Genomic DNA, 20199 nt, shown 5'->3' with positions numbered 1-20199 from the left:
GACGATGGAACCCTCGGTAGCACACTGTGACAAGTTTGCACAGCACTTTGAGGATAAAGTCGCTCAGATTCGTCATGAATTGGACACCACCATTAATGCAGTTCCATTGATAGAGGCGTTCAGAGCACCGTCTGGTCCAGTTTTATTGGATGAGTTTCAGTTATTGAGGCCTGAGGATGCAGACAAGGTGCTTGGCCAAGTCCGATTGACCACTTGTGTGCTTGACCCTTGCCCTTCATGGTTTATTAAATCAAACAAGGAGGGGTTGTCTGGCTGTGTCCAGGAGGTTGTAAATTCCTCCTTGAGAGAGGGAGTGGTGCCTGCTGCTTTAAAAGAGGCAGTAATTAGACCACTCCTGAAAAAGCTTAACCTGGACCCAGAGGATGTTAACAATTATAGGCCAGTGGCCAACATCCCCTTCCTGGGCAAGGTGCTTGAGTGGGTGGTTGTAGGACAGCTCCAGGCACTCTTGAATGAAACGGATTATCTCGATCCATTTCAATCGGGCTTCAGGCCTGGTTTTGGAACGGAAACTGCCTTGGTCGCCCTGTGGGATGACCTCTGCTGGGAGAGGGACAGGGGGAGTGCGACCCTGTTGATTCTCCTGGACCTCTCAGCAGCTTTCGATACCATTGACCATGGTATCCTTCTGGATAGGTTGTCTGGGTTGGGAGTTGGAGGCACTGCACTACAGTGGTTCCGCTCCTACTTGGATGGCCGATTCCAGAAGGTGGTGCTGGGGTTCTGTGCCATGGCAATTGTACCATGGGGTTCCACAGGGCTCTATTTTATCCCCCATGCTGTTTAACATCTACATGAAACCACTGGGGGAGGTTATCCGGAGGTGTGGGCTGAGGTGCCATCAATATGCAGATGACACCCAGCTCTACCTCTCTTTCTCATCAAAACCAGGTGAGGCAGTGGCTGTTCTGAATCTGTGCCTGGGCACGGTAATGGACTGGATGAGGGCTAATAAACTGAAACTCAATCCAGACAAGACGGAGGTACTGTTAGTGGGTGGTTCGTCTGCCCGGCTAGGTGACATTCAACCTGTGCTGGAGGGGGTTGCACTCCCCCTAAGGGATCAGGTTCGTAGTTTGGGGGTGCTCTTTGATCCAGAACTGTCACTTGAGGCACAGGTGAACTCAGTGGCACAGAGCACTTTTTATCAGCTTAGGCTGGTATACCAACTACGCCCTTATCTGGACAGAGATAGCCTAGCTACAGTTATCCATGCTCTGATAACTTCTCGTCTGGATTACTGCAATGCGTTATACGTGGGGCTGCCTTTGAAAATGGTCCGGAAAATTCAGATGGTCCAAAATGGGGCAGCAAGATTGTTAACAGGGACTGGCCTGCGAGCTCATATTACGGCAGTACTTTTCCAGCTGCACTGGCTGCCGGTCCATTTCCGGGCCTGATTCAAAGTGCTGGTGTTAACATTCAAAGCCCTTAACGGCTTGGGGCCAGGTTACCTGAAGGATCGCCTCCTCTCATATGTGCCTGCCTGGACCTTAAGATCATCAGCAGCAGCCCTTATCCGTGAGCCCCTGCCAAAGGAAGTGAGGCGGGTGGCTACTAGGAGGAGGGCTTTTTCTGTTGTGGCACCCCGGCTCTGGAATGAGCTCCCTAGTGAGGTTCGCCTGGCGCCTACATTGTACTCCTTTCGGCGCCAGGTGAAGACCTTTTTATTTTCCCAGGCATTTTAGCTTTCTAAATTTTTATCTTTGCTGTTTTAAATCTGTATTTTAAACTCCTGCACTGCTGCTAGGTTTTATTGTGGTTGTATTGTTATATTGTGGTTTTAATGTTCTGTATATTTTAAATTGTTTTATTGTGTGTTGTTTGGTTTTAATTTTGTGAACCGCCCAGAGAGCTTCGGCTATTGGGCGGTATAGAAATGAAATGAAATGAATGAATAAATATCTATCCTTGGTCAGCTACCAGTACAGTACTCTCTGCTTGCACTTGCTACTGGGTACTTATTTCCCTTAAGTGGAGTGGTTTGTGGTATCAAGCCACTCCTCTTAAGGAAAGACATACGTTTGCACCTTTTTAATGCATTTCGCTGACCACCCGTCCTCAACAACAGAACGCTCCTCAAAGAGTCCATTTAATTCAAGCTCACCCAGCTGTCTTCATCTGGCACCACAGCAGTAGCGCATCTTTAGCGGATTTCTTCTCTTTGTTGTCTTCTGTTTCAACACTGATATCCTGAATCTGCAATGCCACATATGAGAGTGAGTAGCAACTGATTTGCCAAATTCTCAGGCAATGCATTTCATACCAGTCTTCATACTTCTGAGACAACAATGTTACGAAGCAACAGTAATGTAAAGACCTAATAACCCCTGCCACACAAAAGTGTTAAAGCAAGTGTGCATAAAACTCCAAAGTAACAAATAAGTTCCTTGCCATTAATTTTATAATCTCCCCCGACTGAGAACCCCACCCACCCCTTCTCCTCTGGCCAGCTGCAAAGAAATCAGAAGCTTCTGCTTCCCGTTTAGATTAACTGCAGTTTAGCATGTCACCTCCCCTTCATGGATCACTGCCTTGTTGTGGCAAAGGGGTTTGCATAACTCAGTGAAGCCATAAGCTATGCCATGCAGGGCCACCCAACACAGACAGGTCATAGTGGAGAGTTCTGACAAAATGTGGTCCACTGGAGAAGGAAATGGCAACCCACTCCAGTATTCTTGCCAAGAAAATCCCATGGAACATATCACAAGGCTAAAAGAGATGAGGCCGGAAGATGAGCCCCTCAGGTCAGAAGGTGTCCAATATACTACTGGGGAAAAGCAGAGGGTATTTCCAAGTAGCATCAGAAAGAGTGAAGCGGCTGGGCCAAGGTGGTCAAACATGAGATGGCAAGATTGAACATCGACATCATGGGAATCAGCGAACTAAAATGGACAAGCATGGGCGAATTTAATTCAGGTGACTATTATATCTACTATTGTGGGCAAGAATCCCTTAGAAGAAATGGAGTAGCACTCATAGTCAACAAAAGGGTGGGAAAAGCAGTACTGGGGTACAATCTCAAAAACGACAGAATGATCTCAGTACGAATCCAAGGCAAACCATTCAACATCACAGTAATTCAAGTCTATGCCCCAACCACTGAGGCCGAAGAAGCTGAGGTTGATCGGTTCTATGAAGACCTACAACACCTTCTAGAACTAACACCAAAAAAAGATGTCCTCTTCATCATAGGGGATTGGAATGCTAAAGTAGGAAGTCAAGAAATCACCGGGATAACAGGTAGGCATGGCCTTGGTGTACAAAATGAAGCAGGACAAAGGCTAATCGAGTTTTGCCGAGAGCACACGCTGATCAGAGCAAACACTCTTTTCCAACAGCACAAGAGGTGACTCTACACATGGACATCACCAGATGGTCAATATCGAAATCAGATTGATTATGTCCTTTGCAGCCAAAGATGGAGAAGCTCTATACAGTCAGTCAAAACAAGACCTGGAGCTGACTGTGGCTCAGATCATGAGCTGCTTCTTGCAAAATTTCGTCTTAAATTGAAGAAAGTAGGGAAAACCACTAAACCATTCAGGTATGACCTAAATCATATCCCTTATGAATATACAGTGGAGGTGACGAATAGATTTCAGGGATTAGACCTGATAGACAGAGTGCCTGAGGAACTATGGACGGAGGTCCATAACACTGTTCAGGGGGCAGCAACTCAATCCATCCCAAAGAAAAAGAAATGCAAGAAAGCAAAGTGGCTGTCTGAGGAGGCTTTACAAGTAGCTGAGGAAAGAAGGGAAGCGAAAAGCAAGGGAGAAAGGGGAAGATATAAACAACTGAATGCAGATTCCCAGAGAATAGCAAGGAGAGACAAGAAGGCCTTCTTAAATGAACAATGCAAAGAAATCGAAGAAAACAATAGAATGGGAAAGACATTTCAAGAAAATCGGAGATCTCAAGGGAACGTTTTGTGCAAAGACAGGCATGATACAGGACAAAGAAGGCAGGGACCTAACAGAAGCAGATGAGATTAAGAAGAGGTGGAAAGAATACACAGAAGAACTATACAGGAAAGATCTGAATGTCCCTGATAGCCATGATAGTGCGGTCACTGAACTTGAGCCGGACATCCTCGAGAATGAAGTCAAGTGGGCCTTAGGAAGCATTACTAACAACAAAGCTAGCGGAGATGACAGTATTCCAGCTGAGCTATTTAAGATCCTAAAAGATGATGCTGTTGAAGTGCTGCACTCAATATGCCAACAAATTTGGAACACTCAACAGTGGCCACAAGACTGGAAAAGGTCAGTTTACATTCCAATTCCAAAGAAGGGCAAAGCCAAAGAGTGTTCAAACTGCCGCACAATTGCGCTCATTTCACATGCCAGCAAGGTGAAGCTAGGCTTCAGCAGTATGTGAACCGAGAACTACCAGAAGTACAAGCCGGGTTTCGAAGAAGCAGAGGAACTAGAGATCAAATCGCCAACATTCGCTGGATCCTGGAGAAAGCAAGAGAATTCCAGAAAAATGTCTATTTGTGCTTCATTGACTACACTAAAGCCTTTGATTGTGTGGATCACAACAAACTCTGGCAAATTCTTAAAGAGATGGGAGTACCAGACCACCTTACCTGTCTCCTGAGAAACCTGTACGAGGGTCAAGAAGCAACAGTAAGAACCGGACATGGAACAACGATTGGTTCAAAATTGGGAAAGGAGTACGACAAGGCTGCATATTGTCGCCCTACTTATTTAATTTATATGCAGAGTACATCATGAGAAACGCCGGGTTGGATGAATCAGAGGTCGGAATTCAGAGTGATGGGAGAATTATCAATAACCTCAGATACGCAGACGATACCACCCTAATGGCAGAAAGCGAAGAGGATCTCAAGAGCCTCTTGTTGAGGGTGAAAGTGGAGAGTGCAAAAGCTGGTTTGAAACTCAACATTAAAAAAACTCAGATCACGACATCTGGCCCCATCACTTCCTGGCATACAGAAGGGGAAGAAATGGAAGCAGTGACAGATTTTATTTTCTTGGGCTCCAAGATCACCGCAGACGGTGACTGTAGCCATGAAATTAAAAGACGCTAGCTCCTTGGGAGGAAAGCTGTGGCAAACCTAGACAGCATAGTAAGAAGCAGAGACAGCACCTTGCCGACAAAGGTTCGTATAATCAAAGCTATGGTTTTCCCAGTAGCAACATATGGCTGTGAGAGCTGGACTATAAGGAAGGCTGAGCGCCGAAGAATCAAAGCTTTCGAACTGTGGTGCTGGAGAAGACTCCTACGAGTCCCCTGGACTGCAAGGAGGTCAAATCAGTCCATCCTAAAGGAAATCAACCCTGAGTGCTCATTGGAAGGACAGCTACTGAAGCTGAAGCTCAACTATTTGGGCCACCTAATGCGAAGAGAAAACTCCCTGGAAAAGACCCTGATGCCGGGAAAGATTGAAGGCAAACGGAGAAGGGGATGGCAGAGGATGAGATGGCTAGATATCATCACCAATGCAATCAATATGGACTTGAGCACATTCTGGGAGAGAGTGCAGGACAGGAAGGCCTGGCGTGCTATGGTCCATTGGGTCACGAAGAGTCGGGCATGACCGAAGAACTGAACAACAACAAGCATGTCATCTGAACCCTAAACTACGGTTAATTTTAACTATGGTTTGTTGACACAAGCTGGATTCATAACCCATGGTTTGTTTCAGTCTCAGTTTATTGCTCAACAGGAATCCAAGCTTTTGCATATACAGTCAGGGCCAGAAATATTGGAACAAGGATAACTGTTTTGGCAGTTGGCCTCTGTACACCACCACACTGAAGTTGAAAAGAAACACATCCAGATGGGAGCGAAGTCAGGACTTTCAGCTGTAATTCAAGGGGTTTGACAGAAGTGGGGCACTAACCATTCAGGAAGGACAGCCAGTGGCATACACACACACCCCATCGTTGGTGGCTCATAAGTAATGGAACAAACCAACATCATTTCAAAATTAAGGATCGCCTTTAATACCTGGATGAAAATCCTTTGCAGTCAATGACTGCCTGAAGTCTGGAACCCATGGACATGACAAATGCTGAGTTTCCTCCCTCGAGATGCTTTGCCAGGCCTTTACTGCAGCTGCCTTCAACTGCTGCTTGTTTGTGGGTCTTTCTGCCTTCAGTCTTGTCTTCAGTAAGTGAAAAGCATGCTATACTGGGTTGAGATCAGGTGACTGACTTGGCCACTGAAGAACATCCCACTTCTTTGCCTTCAGAAAGTCTTGGGTAGCTTTTGCTGTATGTCTTGGGTCATTATCCATCTGCAATATGAAGCGGCGTCCTATCAGTTTGGCAGCATTAGGCTGAATCTGAGCAGAAAGTATAGCCCTATACACTGCAGAATTCGTCTTGCTGCTTTTATCAGCAGTCAGGTCATCAATAAACACCAGTGACCTGGTTCCATTGGCAGCCATACATGCCCATGCCCTAGCACTGCCTCCACCATGTTTGACAGACGATGTGGTATGCTTTGGATCATGAGCCGTTCCTTTCCTTCTCCATACTTTTCTCTTCCTATCATTCTGGCAAGTTAATCTTGGTTTCATCAGTCCAAAGAATCTTATTCTAGAACTGGGCAGGCTTTTTTAGGTGTTTGCTGGCAAAGGCTAATCTGGCCTTTCGGTTCTTGAGGGTTACCAGTGGTTTGCACCTTGTTGTGAAGCCTCTGTATTTACATTCATAAAGCTGTCTTTTGACTGTAGATGTTGACAATGACATGCCTACCTCCTCAAGAGCGTTGTTGACCTGGCTAGATGTTGTGAAAGGGTTCCTCTTCACCATGAGCAGAATTCTGTGGTCATCCACTTTAGTTGTCTTCCGTGGTCTGCCAGGCCTTTTGCTGTTGCTGAGCTTGCCAGTTAATTCCTTCTTTTTCAGGATGTTCCAAATTGTTGTATTGGCCACTCCCACTGCTTTTGCTATCTCTCTGATGGGTTTATTTTGTTTCCTCAGCCTAATGATGGCCTCCCTTCACTCGCATGGACACCTCTTTGGACCTCATGTTGGGAGTTCCAGTGAACAGCTACCAAATGCAAATGTAGGAGAACCACCTCCAGGCCTTTATCTGCTTGACTGGTCATGGGGTACCCAGGAAACAGGCCACACCTGGCCATGCAGCTGCTTGTCACCATTCGTTCCATTACTTATGAGCCACCAACGATGGGTGTGTGTGTATGCCTCTGGCTGTATTTCCTGAATGGTTAGTGCCCCACTTCTGTCAAACCCCTTGAATTACAGCTGAAAGTCCTGACTTCGCTCCCATCTGGGTTTGTTTCCTTTCAACTTCAATGTGGTGGTGTACAGAGGTCAACTGCCAAAACAGTTATCCTTGTTCCAATATTTCTGGCCCTGACTGTACATCAGACTAAAAACACAAAGCAAGAAAGATACAGAGTGTCAACGCACAAAAAATAAGACTAAATATAATAACAGGAAAATGAGTAATAATTTAAGAAACTGTCAACAACTGATTGTATACTAAAAATTGTTAAATTAGTTAAGATAGCTCAATGGCCTATATATTATCATCTGTCACGATAAACAACTTCCTATTTCTTAGTTCCAACTTAACAAGTTTAGCATTGCAGTACGTCACAAAATAATCTGTCCCTCCCAAGTCTGAGGAGGAGTTATCTCTAATGCCAGCAGTAAGGTGATCAAGGAACCAAGTCCTCAAATCTAGATACAATGGACATCCAGAAGGAAGCGAACCAGATCTCTACCTTCTGGCATCCAACTGGTCAAGGTCTATTTGCCCTAAGTTGGCCACTATAGTGTCCCTTAACTTCCATAGCCCATGGTTGGAAGTTGGCTAGTTTCAACCAAACCACAGTTAAGATTATACATCGTCTGTTGGATTTGAACAACTCGGCAAGCATTGGCTTATTAAAACCAACTCCTCTTTGCAGCTATACTGGAGGAAAGGGGGAGCACAGGCTCCTTGCCGTTATGATAACGCATACTTCTATTGTGACATCCAACTGCAGTTTCATTAAGATTGGAGATGATTCAGTCAAAATTAAGCACACAAATCCCATTCATTTCAGTGTGACTAAAGAGCTGAACTTTGCCTGGATTATGTCCATAAACCCTGTGAGGTTTAAAGCCTTAGTACGAGGCCCCTGTAACCCTGATTTACAGAATTCTGAAAGGAAGTGTTAAGAATAAATGTCCCTGGCCTTAACCCATAAAGCCTCTAAAGGGGTTTCAGATCTTTGTGTAAGGTGACTCACCAACGGGAGGCAGAGCTGGCAAAGAACAACATTACTTGGAGGCAAGCATAGGCAAAAAGCCAAAGATAATTCTGTATTTACCTGGAATCTCAATATGATAGTCCAAATAAGGCCAAGAGTTAGTCTGTGATTCCCATCGACGATATCGTGGGATCCCATGTTTTCAAGGTGCACTCGCTGCTCTTTAAGAAACTGGAGGGCTTTGTCAACATTCTCCAGGCAATGGATGCGCATCCTTCCCTTTGTTGGCTTGGGCTACGTAGAACATTAAAAAAAAGATGGGGGAAAGACACATCACTGGAAAGGCAATGAAGGAATCATCATTCTTCATAACAAACTCATTTTTCGTCTTCAAGCTGGTAAGCTACATGTTCCGCTCTAGAACCTACTGTATGCTATGATGGTGTACAAAGACAGCCTGCATATGCAGGCTTCCCCATTCACTTCAATGGAAGGAATAGCTTTATACACACAGAAGGATGTGTGTCAGCTGTTCTCCACTGAAGTGCATTGGGAAGCCTTTGAAGGTTAATTAACCTATGATTCATCAGAGCTTCTTCTCCAAGAAAACATAGGTGGATGGGGGCAATGGTAGGCAGCTCCAGATGATGTGTTTCTTGTAATCTGACTGCGAAGCAGAAGGCCACAGTTAATAGAGCAAACTCTTCCAGCATAATAAATAAAACCCTACGTCTTTTAAGAAAAGGCAAGTGAGGGGAGATATGGTAGAGGCGTGAAAAATCATGCATGGTGTGGGGAATGTGGATAGGGAGACATTTTTCTCACTCTCTCAAAATACTAGAACCCAATAGGGTCATCCCATGAAGCTGAGTGGTGGGAGATTCAGGACAGATAATATAAAGTGATTCTTCACACAGCGCATAGTTAAACTATGGAATTCACTTCCACAAGATGCAGTGATGGCCACCAATTTTGATTGGACAAATTCATGGTGGATAAGGCTATCAATTGCTACTAGTGATGGCCAGGGGCGTCATTAAAAGGCGGCCTACCTGGGCATAGGCCCCAGGTCTTTTGAGCTGTCCTAATTGCCTTTTTTTTTTTTTTTTACATTTTCCATCTGACTTGCATTGGAAAACAAAAATGGCCATAGCTTTTTTTGTTCGTATGATAAATATATGACATTTGGGGGCTCGGTAGCCCCCATGGAGCTGATTGAATATGCCAAATTTCAGGCAGTTAGATCCAGTGGCTTTTGTGCCACAGGTAAAATTTGCTATTTTCAAGAAAATCTGTCAAAGCAAAGAGCTATAATTTTTTTGTGCTTCCACATACGTGCATGAAATTTGGGGACTTGGCAGCCCCCACAGGGCTGACTGAGCCTGCCAAATTTAAGCAGTTAAGTCCAGTGGCTTTTGTGCTAGTCACAGGTAAAGTTTGCTATTTTCAAGAAAATGTGTCAAAGCAAAGAGCTATATTTTTTTTGTGATTCCACAGACATACATGGAATTTGGGGTCTGGCAGCCCCTAAAGGAGCCACTTGGCTCAGGGAATTCTCTCTACTCCCCACCCCTGTGCACATTTCCAATCACCGTTCCCCTCCCCTCCCCTCCCCTCCCCTCCCCTGTTCTTTCTTTCTTTCTTTCTTTCTTTCTTTCTTTCTTTCTCTTCTTTATTCCACCCACAGCATATCTTGGGGAATTCTTACGGAGAATTCTCTTTGGCGGGCAAGAGAAGTTCTGAACTGTATTTGACTTTATACAAACAGACACGAGGATTGGTTTTTCTCCTTCTCCTCACTCAAGTCTTTGAGAAGAGTAGGTTCACATGGCCGCAGAGAAACAAATCTGGGGCTGTTTTGTTTGTCAGTTGCCATTATCCAGCAATAGGAAGGGCTGTAGCTCAGTGGTAGAGCACATGCTTGGTATGCAGGAGGTCCCAGGTTCAATCCCCAGAGTCTCCAGGTAGGGCTAGGAAAGAATCCTGCCTGAAACTTTGGAATACTGCTGCTGCCAGTCAGTGTCAACAATTCTGCACCAGATGGACCCAGGGTCTGACTCGGTATAAGGCGGCTTCCTGTGTTCCTATGAACAGAAAGCTTTAATTAAAAAAATAGGAGTTTTTGGTTTGTTTTTTAAGTGGAGGGGCGATAACTATTGCTAATTTATGCAGTCCTATGTATGCCTACTGAGAAGTCCCATTATGTTGAATGAGGCTTACCCTCAGGAAAGCGTGCATAGGATTCCAGCACAAGTTACTTTTGCAGGGAGGTTTGCACCTTGATGTTCTGCATGCTTACTTAGAAATAAGTCCTGAGTTGTGAGTATGGTACTGCAAGCTTAATACAGTGCCCACCCAATTCTGTCTAATGAATTGATTACCTTTTCAGCTCAGTCCTATGCACTTTTTGTCATTTGTGGGTTTGAGGGTTTTTTTGCATGAACTCTAGCTTCAGTGGTGAGGGAAAGGCATTTAGTACATGCTCAGAGTTTCTTCATAACTTAGCCCTAGTTTTGAAAACAGACTCATTGGCTGAATCCTGGTGAAGTCTTGGCACAAATGAAGTTATGGGGAGGAAGATACAATGAGAGTTTGTGCATAACAAGGAGGAGGGAGCGGAGAGTTGCACAAAACAGGACATCTGTTTTTATGAAGGGTTGCTGGAGGATGGTAAGATGAGGAGGGATGGTTGCATGGAGGGCAATAGAATTGGTAGGGGGAGAATGTAAGTGCCCAGTGGTGAAAGAAAAACATTCTGCACATGCTCAGAGGCACTCATATTTAAGAACATAAGAAGAGCTGTGCCGCATCAGACCAAGGTCCATCTAGTCCAGCATTCTGTTCACACAGTAGCCAACCAGATGCCCATAGGAAACTTTGCAGGTTTCTTGCCTGGGAGACACCTCTAATGACATGTGCATTTTCATACAGATTTACCCAAAAACTATTGGGAAAGGGGTGAATGGAAGGGAAAGCAAATCACTCCCTCCCCCAAACTGGAGAACTCCCCTTCCACATGAACTGCTGCACTTATCCTTCTGAAACTTTGCTGGTTTCTTACTTAGGGACAACTCTAGGCTGTCTGTACTTTTCAGAACAAAGGTCCACAAGGAACACAGGGAGATCATTTTGAGGTCTCTTTTGGAGACCTCAAAATGTCAAGGCCACCCTTGCACAAAAACCCGTGTGGCTATCATTCCAAACTTTGGCAGACACGATCTCCTCTGATGGGGCAATGAATCCTGAAATGTTTATCCAATTCTTCCAAGGAATTAAAATGGTATTGGCAGTTCCCTTTAAAAGAAAATCAAAATATAAACCCAGCCCTTATTTTTCTGACATGTCTCCTGAGAAACCTGTACGAGGGTCAAGAAGCAACAGTAAGAACCAGACATGGAACAACCGATTGGTTCAAAATTGGGAAAGGAGTACGACAAGGCTGCATATTGTCACCCTGCTTATTTAACTTATATGCAGAGTACATCATGAGAAATGCCGGGTTGGATGAATCAGAGGTCGGAATTAAGATTGCTGGGAGAATTATCAACAACCTCCGATATGCAGACGATACCACCCTAATGGCAGAAAGCGAAGAGGATCTCAAGAGCCTCTTGTTGAGGGTGAAAGAGGAGAGTGCAAAAGCTGGTTTGAAACTCAACATTAAAAAAACTCAGATCATGGCATCTGGCCCCATCACTTCCTGGCATATGGAAGGGGAAGAAATGGAAGCAGTGACAGATTTTACTTTCTTGGGCTCCAAGATCACCGCAGACGGTGACTGTAGCCATGAAATTAAAAGACGCTTGCTCCTTGGGAGGAAAGCTATGGCCAACCTAGACAGCATAGTAAGAAGCAGAGACATCACCTTGCTGACAAAGGTCCGTCTAATCAAAGCTATGGTTTTCCTAGTAGTAATGTATGGCTGTGAGAGCTGGACTATAAGGAAGGCTGAGCGCCGAAGAATTGATGCTTTCGAACTGTGGTGCTGGAGAAGACTCTTACGAGTGCCCTGGACTGCAAGGAGGTCAAATCAGTCCATCCTAAAGGAAATCAACCCTGAGTGCTCATTGGAAGGACAGATAATGAAGCTGAAGCTCCAATATTTTGGCCACCTAATGCGAAGAGAAAACTCCCTGGAAAAGACCCTGATGCTGGGAAAGACTGAAGGCAAAAGGAGAAGGGGACGGCAGAGGATGAGATGGCTAGATAGCATCACGGATGCAATGAATATGGACTTGAGCACGCTCCGAGAGAGAGCGCAGGACAGGAAGGCCTGGCGTGCTATGGTCCATGGGGTCACGAAGAGTCGGACACGACTGAACGACTGAACAACAAATCCCCTTCTAGGGGGCTACTATGCCTGAAATTATCCAGTTCTGACCAAGAGAAAAAAGTTACAGGTTTTTTTCTAATTTCCCATGGTAGTCAACAGGAAGCATAAAGATTCATTTTTACAAACATTGATTCGGGTTTGGTGCTGAGCTGAAGTGGTCCGACTACAAATTGGTCAGAGCAGAAGCGGGATGTTTTCCAAAACACTGAATCAGGGTCTGAGTTGAAGTGGGGTGGGGGGGTTAGTGCACACTTCTTATGTATGTAATCTATACACACGCACAAGCACACCGTATGCACATACCACACACACATACACACATAAAGACGTGCTCTTAGACTCGGTATGCAAATCTGTGTTTCGGGCCTGTGCCCCAGATCTTTTAAGAACCTAGCAACCGTCCTGCTGATGGCTATGTGCTACCTCCAGTATCAGATGCAGTATGCCTATGAACACCAGTTGCTGGGAAACATGAACAGAAAGGTGCTATTGCACTCATCTCCTATTTGTGGATTTCCTATAGGCAGCTGGTTTGCCACTGTATAAACAGAATGCTGAACTAGATGGACCTTTGGTTTGACCCAGCATGGCTCGTCTTATATTCTTATGAGAGGAAACAGGACTTCTGTACTCTACATGCCTCTCTACCCCTCCTCACTACCATTCTCCTCACCGCTAAACTTGGATTGTTCGCTTAATGATCCTTACTTTAATTTCTGCCTCTTCTACCATCCACAAAAAAATTCAGAACTTCCAATTGGAATAGCTTAGTAAGATCAACCAAACAGACATACAAATTTGCATCAAATATCAAGCTGGCTATCTGATGTAAACTTACACGTGTCTTTTGTTAATTCAGAAATCTAGACCCTTGTCAACAAATTATTCCACAATGCAAGGAGCTAGATACTTGATGGGCTGGAAGTCTCTCTTGATCTTACAATTCTGTGAATTTTGCCACCCACTTTCCATGCACACATGCCCAGCCAAAATTTCTGTTCCTTTGTTTGCCTAAAGTTGGATTTTAAAATACCGAGTATACATGATGCTAGTTAAATTTAACCGAAACATCCTATTCTTTTGTTTCTGTACTCACATTCCTTACAGTGGTGGGAAAGTGCTAAACAAGCAGATAAACGTTGCATGCATGCAGTAATGAGAACTGGTAAGAATCCAGGGGACACTATCTGCCAACATGAAAACTCTTTTTAAAAGGGTAAATCAGAGTTGGAGCAACAACTGATGGATGAGACCTCTGAAGAAGGGAACTTTACAACTTCTTTTGGAAGTCCTTTTAAAAATAAGACCGATATTAGGAAGAAGAAATTCATTCCAGCTAGCTTTCCATAAAGGAACAAGAACGGAGCTAGTAATCCAGCAATGCTCAACCAAAACGTTGAAGACAAAATGCAAATTGTACAAAACCACATTAAGAGCATTTGTCAAGTTGCAGCATTAAAAGGATCTGTGTAGCTCATAAAAAGAGAAAACTGTATGGGGGTGGTGTGGGGGGGGGGAGAGTCAGAGACTTAACTGTCTCCTGCAGTTTACATCATTGTAGTTAACTGAAACTCGTGGGATCACTTCTTAAGGAAAAATTAAGAATAATTTCCAGAGTTCATCTAGTCCAACCCCTGGAATGAGGCAGAATGATCTGTTAATGCTTCCTCCTGATATAGACTATATAGGCTAAGAGCCAGTTCATACCATTATTCTAATTTATCAGAATATGGTGGACGAAAGTAGTCCCAACTGCCCTTGTCCTCATGGGGAAGCCAGCTGTCTGAATGGTTTACCCCATAAACTCAGGCTGACGGTCAACATGTTCAACCCACTTCTGGAAGGATTGTGATGCTGTGCTGACCCATGGGTGGTTTGTGAAGAAGCACTCCTCATGAGCAAAACAGCAACTCAGCTTGCATCAGACCATTACCTCACCACCCAAAGACAATATGAGAATTGGCCTGACTTTCTAAAGTACAAGACTGACATACCAATAGCTCTATGATTGACAGTGCTCAGGCTCACCATTTGGATGCAAATTTGGCTCCTGGTTGTCCAGTTATAATGGATACTTTTCAATTTGTAAAGCCCAAGGATGTGGACACGATCCTTGGAGACATGAGACGTACCACTTGTGTGCTGGACCCATGCCTTTCCTGGCTTATAAAACCAGTCGGAGACACGCACGCACACACACTGGCTGAGTGGGCAAGGCTAGTGATGAAAATCTCTTTATGGCAAGGTCTTCAACTTGGGACCAGGATACCTGAGAGAGCGCCTTCTTCTTTGAGTGTGCCTGGTCACTGAGGTCATTGGAGGGCTTGCTCCTGGTAGTTCCACATGAACTCATGGTCTAGTTGGAATCCACCAAGAAAAGAGCCTTCGGCATGGTGGCCCCCTTCCTGTGGAACTCTCTGCCTTTGGAGGTCAGGGAGGTGCCAATGTTGTGTTGCTTTCGGAGCTTCCTGAAGACATTGTTATTTCAAGAGGCCTTCCCTGAGTGACCAGCTGCAGTTTATGAAGTTCAGAATCTGTTCTTTTAAAATGTTTTAACTGTTTTAATTATGCGGTTTTATTATTTTATCTTGTTGTTCACTGCTCTGAAATCTTTGTTGTGGAGTGGTATATAAATATTATAAATAAATAAGGTGTGATGCTATCTTGCTTAAAGGAGATGGTGGTAAGACCTTTGTTTAAAAAAGCCTCCCTGGACCTCACTGTATTGGATAATTTTTGGCATTCCACAACTAGGTAGCGACTTTCCTTCACAATCATTGACTTGGCAACTAGGGTATTCATGTAACTCTTTAGTGCAGCATTTTCTCCACATTTCATTCAGTAAATCTAATTTAGCTGGCCGCTGAGACAGCTGCGGCAAAACCAGAAGTTTATAGTGCTGCACTACATATCCTAGAGAAACTTGGTGTCAACATGTGGCATAAACATTAATATGTTGCCAAGGTCACCCCTTTCTGACACCAGTGGCTTGGAAACAACTAGTTTCACTTCATGTTGCTGTGGCTCTAAAGCCTAACTTGAGGTTAGAATGGCAGGAATGAGTTTGGAGCAAGGGCCTGCAGAGAACAGAGCTCGCTGGTCTTACTGGACATTAGCAATGGGACCCAGGGAGCTGTCCTGTTTCTTTAACAGTCCCACAGCTGCAACAAACAGAATGTAATGGTGGGCATTATCATGTATAGCACTATATAGTGCATAATAGGGGTGGGGAACCTCGGGCCCAGGGCCAAATCTGGCCTTCCTGTGGTCCCAACCTGATTCTCTGGGTTTCCCCAGATGACCATGCCCACTTCCCCATGCCCCACCCCTTTTCCCCAGCCACCAATCACTGGATGGTTTCCAAGCTTTTGTGCAGTGTCTCCCCATTCTAAATGGTTAAAACGCCTGTCCTAAGGCTTAGTTACTGGCAATATGAGCTTTAAGCTACAATATGCTGGTATTTTTTGCTTTGGGCCCCACCCCCTTTGCCTTTGGTCCCTCCCACCACTGGAATGCAGCCCCCGAGAGCCTCTCTGAAACTGGATTCAGCCCTCAGGGTGAAAGAAGTTCCCCACCCCTGGTGTATAGCAGCGCTCTTGCTATAGCTTGGGGAAGTCAATGGCCCAGTGGCAGGGCACATGCTTGGCATGCAGAATGTGTCCTCTCCCTTCACAATCAACTCACTCCAGGAAACAAGGCTTGAGGCTAACAACTTCTTTACAAATGCAGATCCTAGGAAACTCTCAGATTGCAATGAAACAGCTAATTCACACACGAATATCAACAGAGAAGCCGACAGTCTGGGCAAGAACTTACTCTCAGGGTATAGAACTGCAGCAGAAATGAAATGGGGAGCAGCCGGAGGAATCCCTGCTGTTATCTCCAACCTGAGATCAGAGATAACAGCAGGGATGCGGGCAGCAGGAGACTCAGCCAGGGCTAGAAGTGTGGCTGCTCTTGACAGCGCCAGCAAAGTCTTCCTTCACGTGCCCAACTTGGCTCTTTCCAGCTCTGACTGGGTCAATTTGGCTGCCGCATCGAGATGACAAATGGCATGCAAAGCCAGGGACTTAACCAGCATCGGGAAAAGCGGCTGCCTCTCCCAGCACTGGCTGAGACCTTTTCTCTGGGCTGAGAGAGGCCCCTCAGCATGGAGAAAATGTAAATGGGCTATGTGATTGATTTATTATTTATATTTATTTATTACATTGCTATACTGCTCAGTAGCTGAGGCTCTCTGGGCAGCTCACAACAATTAAAACCATAAAATACTACATGGCAAAACACAATAATCAGTCCTGGATGTGTCTTTAGTTATGACTGATGGTTTAAAGTTGTTTTTAGTTATATGTTGTTTGTGTATTTTGTCTGTGTGCTTTTATGTAAATGGCTTTTAAACTTTGCATATTGTATTTAATGTTTTAACTTCTGTAAACTGCCCAGAGAGCTTTGGCTATGGGACAGTATAGAACTCTTGTTGTTGTTATAAAACTTGAAAAGTTTATATAAAAGTATCATATAAAACCAAAGTAAAACCCAGCAGCAGTTACAGCGCAGGGAAAGCCTGGGTGAAAAGGTGCATTTTCAGGAGGCGTTTAAAAGGTGTCACATTTTCTGCCTCCTTAATGCACCAGGGAAGGTGTTCCAGAGGGTGGGCAACAGAGAAAGGCCCGCCATCAAGGTTCTTCATGGCAATATTCCGTTCAATGGTGTCAATGGGTGTGTCCATGCTCACTGATGTCATATGGCCCACGAAAGGCCTAATCTAGTCCACTACTGTTGGCTCTAAATGGCAGCAGCTCTCCACTGTCTCAGGCAATGGTCTTTCACCAGAAATCCTGAATGTAAACCCCATGTCCTTCATCACAACTGTTTTAGCTCCCAGAATGTGGTTTACCATTCCCTTTTCAATCACAGCAACACAACTTCTTTTCCTCCTCACGTCACTACTTCCTTGTGCTGACTAATAACAGTGGAGCCCAATGGACTCACAGCCCTTTCAGGTGCTGTGTGCTTCTCACCAACTCCTATACCTGCTTTGTGCTACTGACTGGTTTATTGAAAACATTTCTACCCCTTCTATCCAAAAGCTTAAGGCGGCTCACAATCCAACATGAAAAATAGATTTAAGAAAACCACATACACGCAGGGCAATTTCCAACGACTCCACCACCTCCTTCGCAATGCAGACCCCCAAAATAACTCCCAGTTCTTGACCCAGCCTAAAAACCTTCCTGAATAAACAGGTGAAGCTATGATTAGGTCAAACCACAGTTTGTCGTGATGTCTAAACTGAACCTCTAGGCAAGCAGGATTCCTGCTGGGGCAAAATCCCTCATGGGAAGCTATCTTGGGAGATGCTGTCTGCCATGAAGCTGAGGAGAAAAGCATGACACAGACTAGCTCTTTTTCCACTAGCATAGAAAGCAACCTGTCTGCTGAGCCAACAAGGCTTAATTATCGCTGTCAGAATACAGTCAGTGGTAATTAAGACTTGCGAGCTGGAGAAATCCTTGGCTGATTTGTGGTAAGCAGGAGAGTAACCTGGGAGATGTGTTTTGCCCTCTAGCATGAACAATGCACCACTGCACCTATTTTTTGTTCATTGCTTTTTTATGAAAGAAGAAAAATGCTCGTCTTCATGCTGTTGTTCAGAGATTCACTGTGCACATCCACCCTTACGTTTTGCACCTTGAAATTCCATAAAATGTTTTCCTAAGTTTCAACGTGCAAAATATAAAGCTAGATAGATATTGCTGCTACATTTTTTTTTAACAAAGGCAGATTAATTAAGAGCCCTAATCATCTCTTTAAACTTCCTGAGAAATAAGGATATCTGTGGAAATAAATGGGGGCACAACCTAACCTCAAAGATACCTTTTAAGTAAAAATACTGGAAAGTTCTCCTTTTGTCTATTGGTGCCTATCAGAAAGATTCCATGAAGCATACAATTTACACCAGCCTTCCCCAAACTACAAAAATTATGCACAGTGTGGAGAATGTGGTTAGGGAGACACTTTTCTCCCTCTCTCAAAATACTACTACCCGGGGTCATCCTATGAAGCTGACTGGGGGGAGATTCAGGACAGATAAAAGGAAGGACTCTTCACACAGCACATAGTTAAACCATGGAATTCGTTACCACAGGATGTAGTGATGGCCACCAATTTGGATGGCTTTAAAAGGGGGTTGGACAAATTCCTGGAGGAAATGGCTATCAATGGCTACTAATCTTGATGGCTATGTATTACCTCCAGTACCAGAGGCAGTGAGTCTATGTACACCAGTTGCTAGGGAACATGGGTGGGAGGGTGGTGTTGCACTCACGCCCTGCTTGTGGGTTCCTGCTCGACAGCTGTTTGGCCACCGTGTGAACAGAATGCTGGACTAGGTAGACCTTTGGTCTGATCCAGAATGGCTCATCTTATGTTCTTAACCTTGTGTCTTCCAGATGTGCTGGATTACACCTCCCAATAGCTGCCTGGCGGAAGCAGAGGAATCAGTGGAGGATGGTGGCTCCAATGTCAGTGGGGCGGTGCATTTGCTGTTTCAGTCAGAACTCTAAAGGAGCTATCCAAGGTGAGCATGCACCCTGTATAGCTCCCTTAGAGTTCTGATTGAAACCCGAGTGAATTCACTGCCCCACTGACATCCGAGCCACCAGCCTCCACTGCTAGGAGTTGTACATAAGAGACATGCTGGATCAGAGCAAGGGTCCACCTAGTCCAGCATTATGTTCACACAGTGGCCCATGGAAGACCCACAAGCAGGACACAAGTGCAACAGCACCCTCCTGCCCATGTTCCCCAGTGACTGGTGTACTCGGGCATTCTGCCTCTGAAACTGGAGGTAGCACAGCCATCAGTAGATAGCCATCAGGACTAGCAGCCATTGATAGCCTTCTCATCCAGGAATTTGCCTAACCCCATTCTAAAGCCATCCAAATTGGGGGCCATCACTGCATGTTGTAGCAGCAAATTCCATAGTTTAAACTACGCGCTCTGTGAAGATGTACTTCCTTTTCTCTGTCCTGAATCTCCCACCAAACAGCTTCATGGGATGACCCTGGTTGTAGTATTATGAGTGAGAAAAAGGTCTCCCTATCCACATTCTCCACACCATCATGTAGTCCAACAAATCTGGGGGGCACCAGGTTGGGGAAGGCCCCTTTACTAGATTGCCTTGTGATTCTTGGGCGTTTCACTGCTCTCCTACCTGTGCTCTCAAGATCATGCCAACTGTATATTCTGTGAAAGGCTGACTGACCTGAATGACCATATGCAACAGAGAACAGGGTTCCTGTGCCTTTAATAGTTGTTTAGAAGAGGGAATTGTGGCAACTGAGGACATCAGTCATGATGGAGACGTTATCATTTGACAGACATCTGGAGCACCCCTCTGCAGTGGGCAGACACAGAGTAGTGTTGAGTATGCTTTAAGAAGACAACTTAGTCCATGAAGGGTGGCAGTGTGCTTGGTCCAGCAAGTCTGGCCAGCGCTCTGCATACATGAATTGGCATCCTCAGATGCATCCTGGAATCTTCTGGAATGTGCAGGGCTTCTCTGGCAGAGTCGTTGATGTGGAAAAGGCCCCTAAAAGTAGCTCAAAACACACTATTATAAATAGCTATTTACACAGCA

General features: G+C 44.9%; 1 protein-coding gene across 3 annotated transcripts in view; it reads right to left on the bottom strand.

The window, feature by feature from the left end:
* SPTBN1 (spectrin beta, non-erythrocytic 1) overlaps positions 1–20199 on the bottom strand; it is a 265559-nt gene that overhangs the window by 83342 nt on the left and 162018 nt on the right. For all 3 annotated transcript variants that reach the window (XM_084829248.1, XM_084829250.1, XM_084829249.1), the window contains 2 exons: positions 8345–8518; positions 2129–2220 (listed from right to left, as the gene is read on the bottom strand). In XM_084829248.1, coding sequence (XP_084685374.1) covers positions 2129–2220; positions 8345–8518 — 266 coding nt within the window. The remainder of the gene's footprint in view (positions 1–2128; positions 2221–8344; positions 8519–20199) is intronic.

The sequence above is a fragment of the Heloderma suspectum genome, chromosome 1 (assembly GCF_057233095.1).
Source record: "Heloderma suspectum isolate Gila_16-S chromosome 1, 16-S_ref, whole genome shotgun sequence".
NCBI lineage: Eukaryota > Metazoa > Chordata > Lepidosauria > Squamata > Helodermatidae > Heloderma > Heloderma suspectum.
This window is presented reverse-complemented; position numbering and strand designations above follow the sequence as displayed.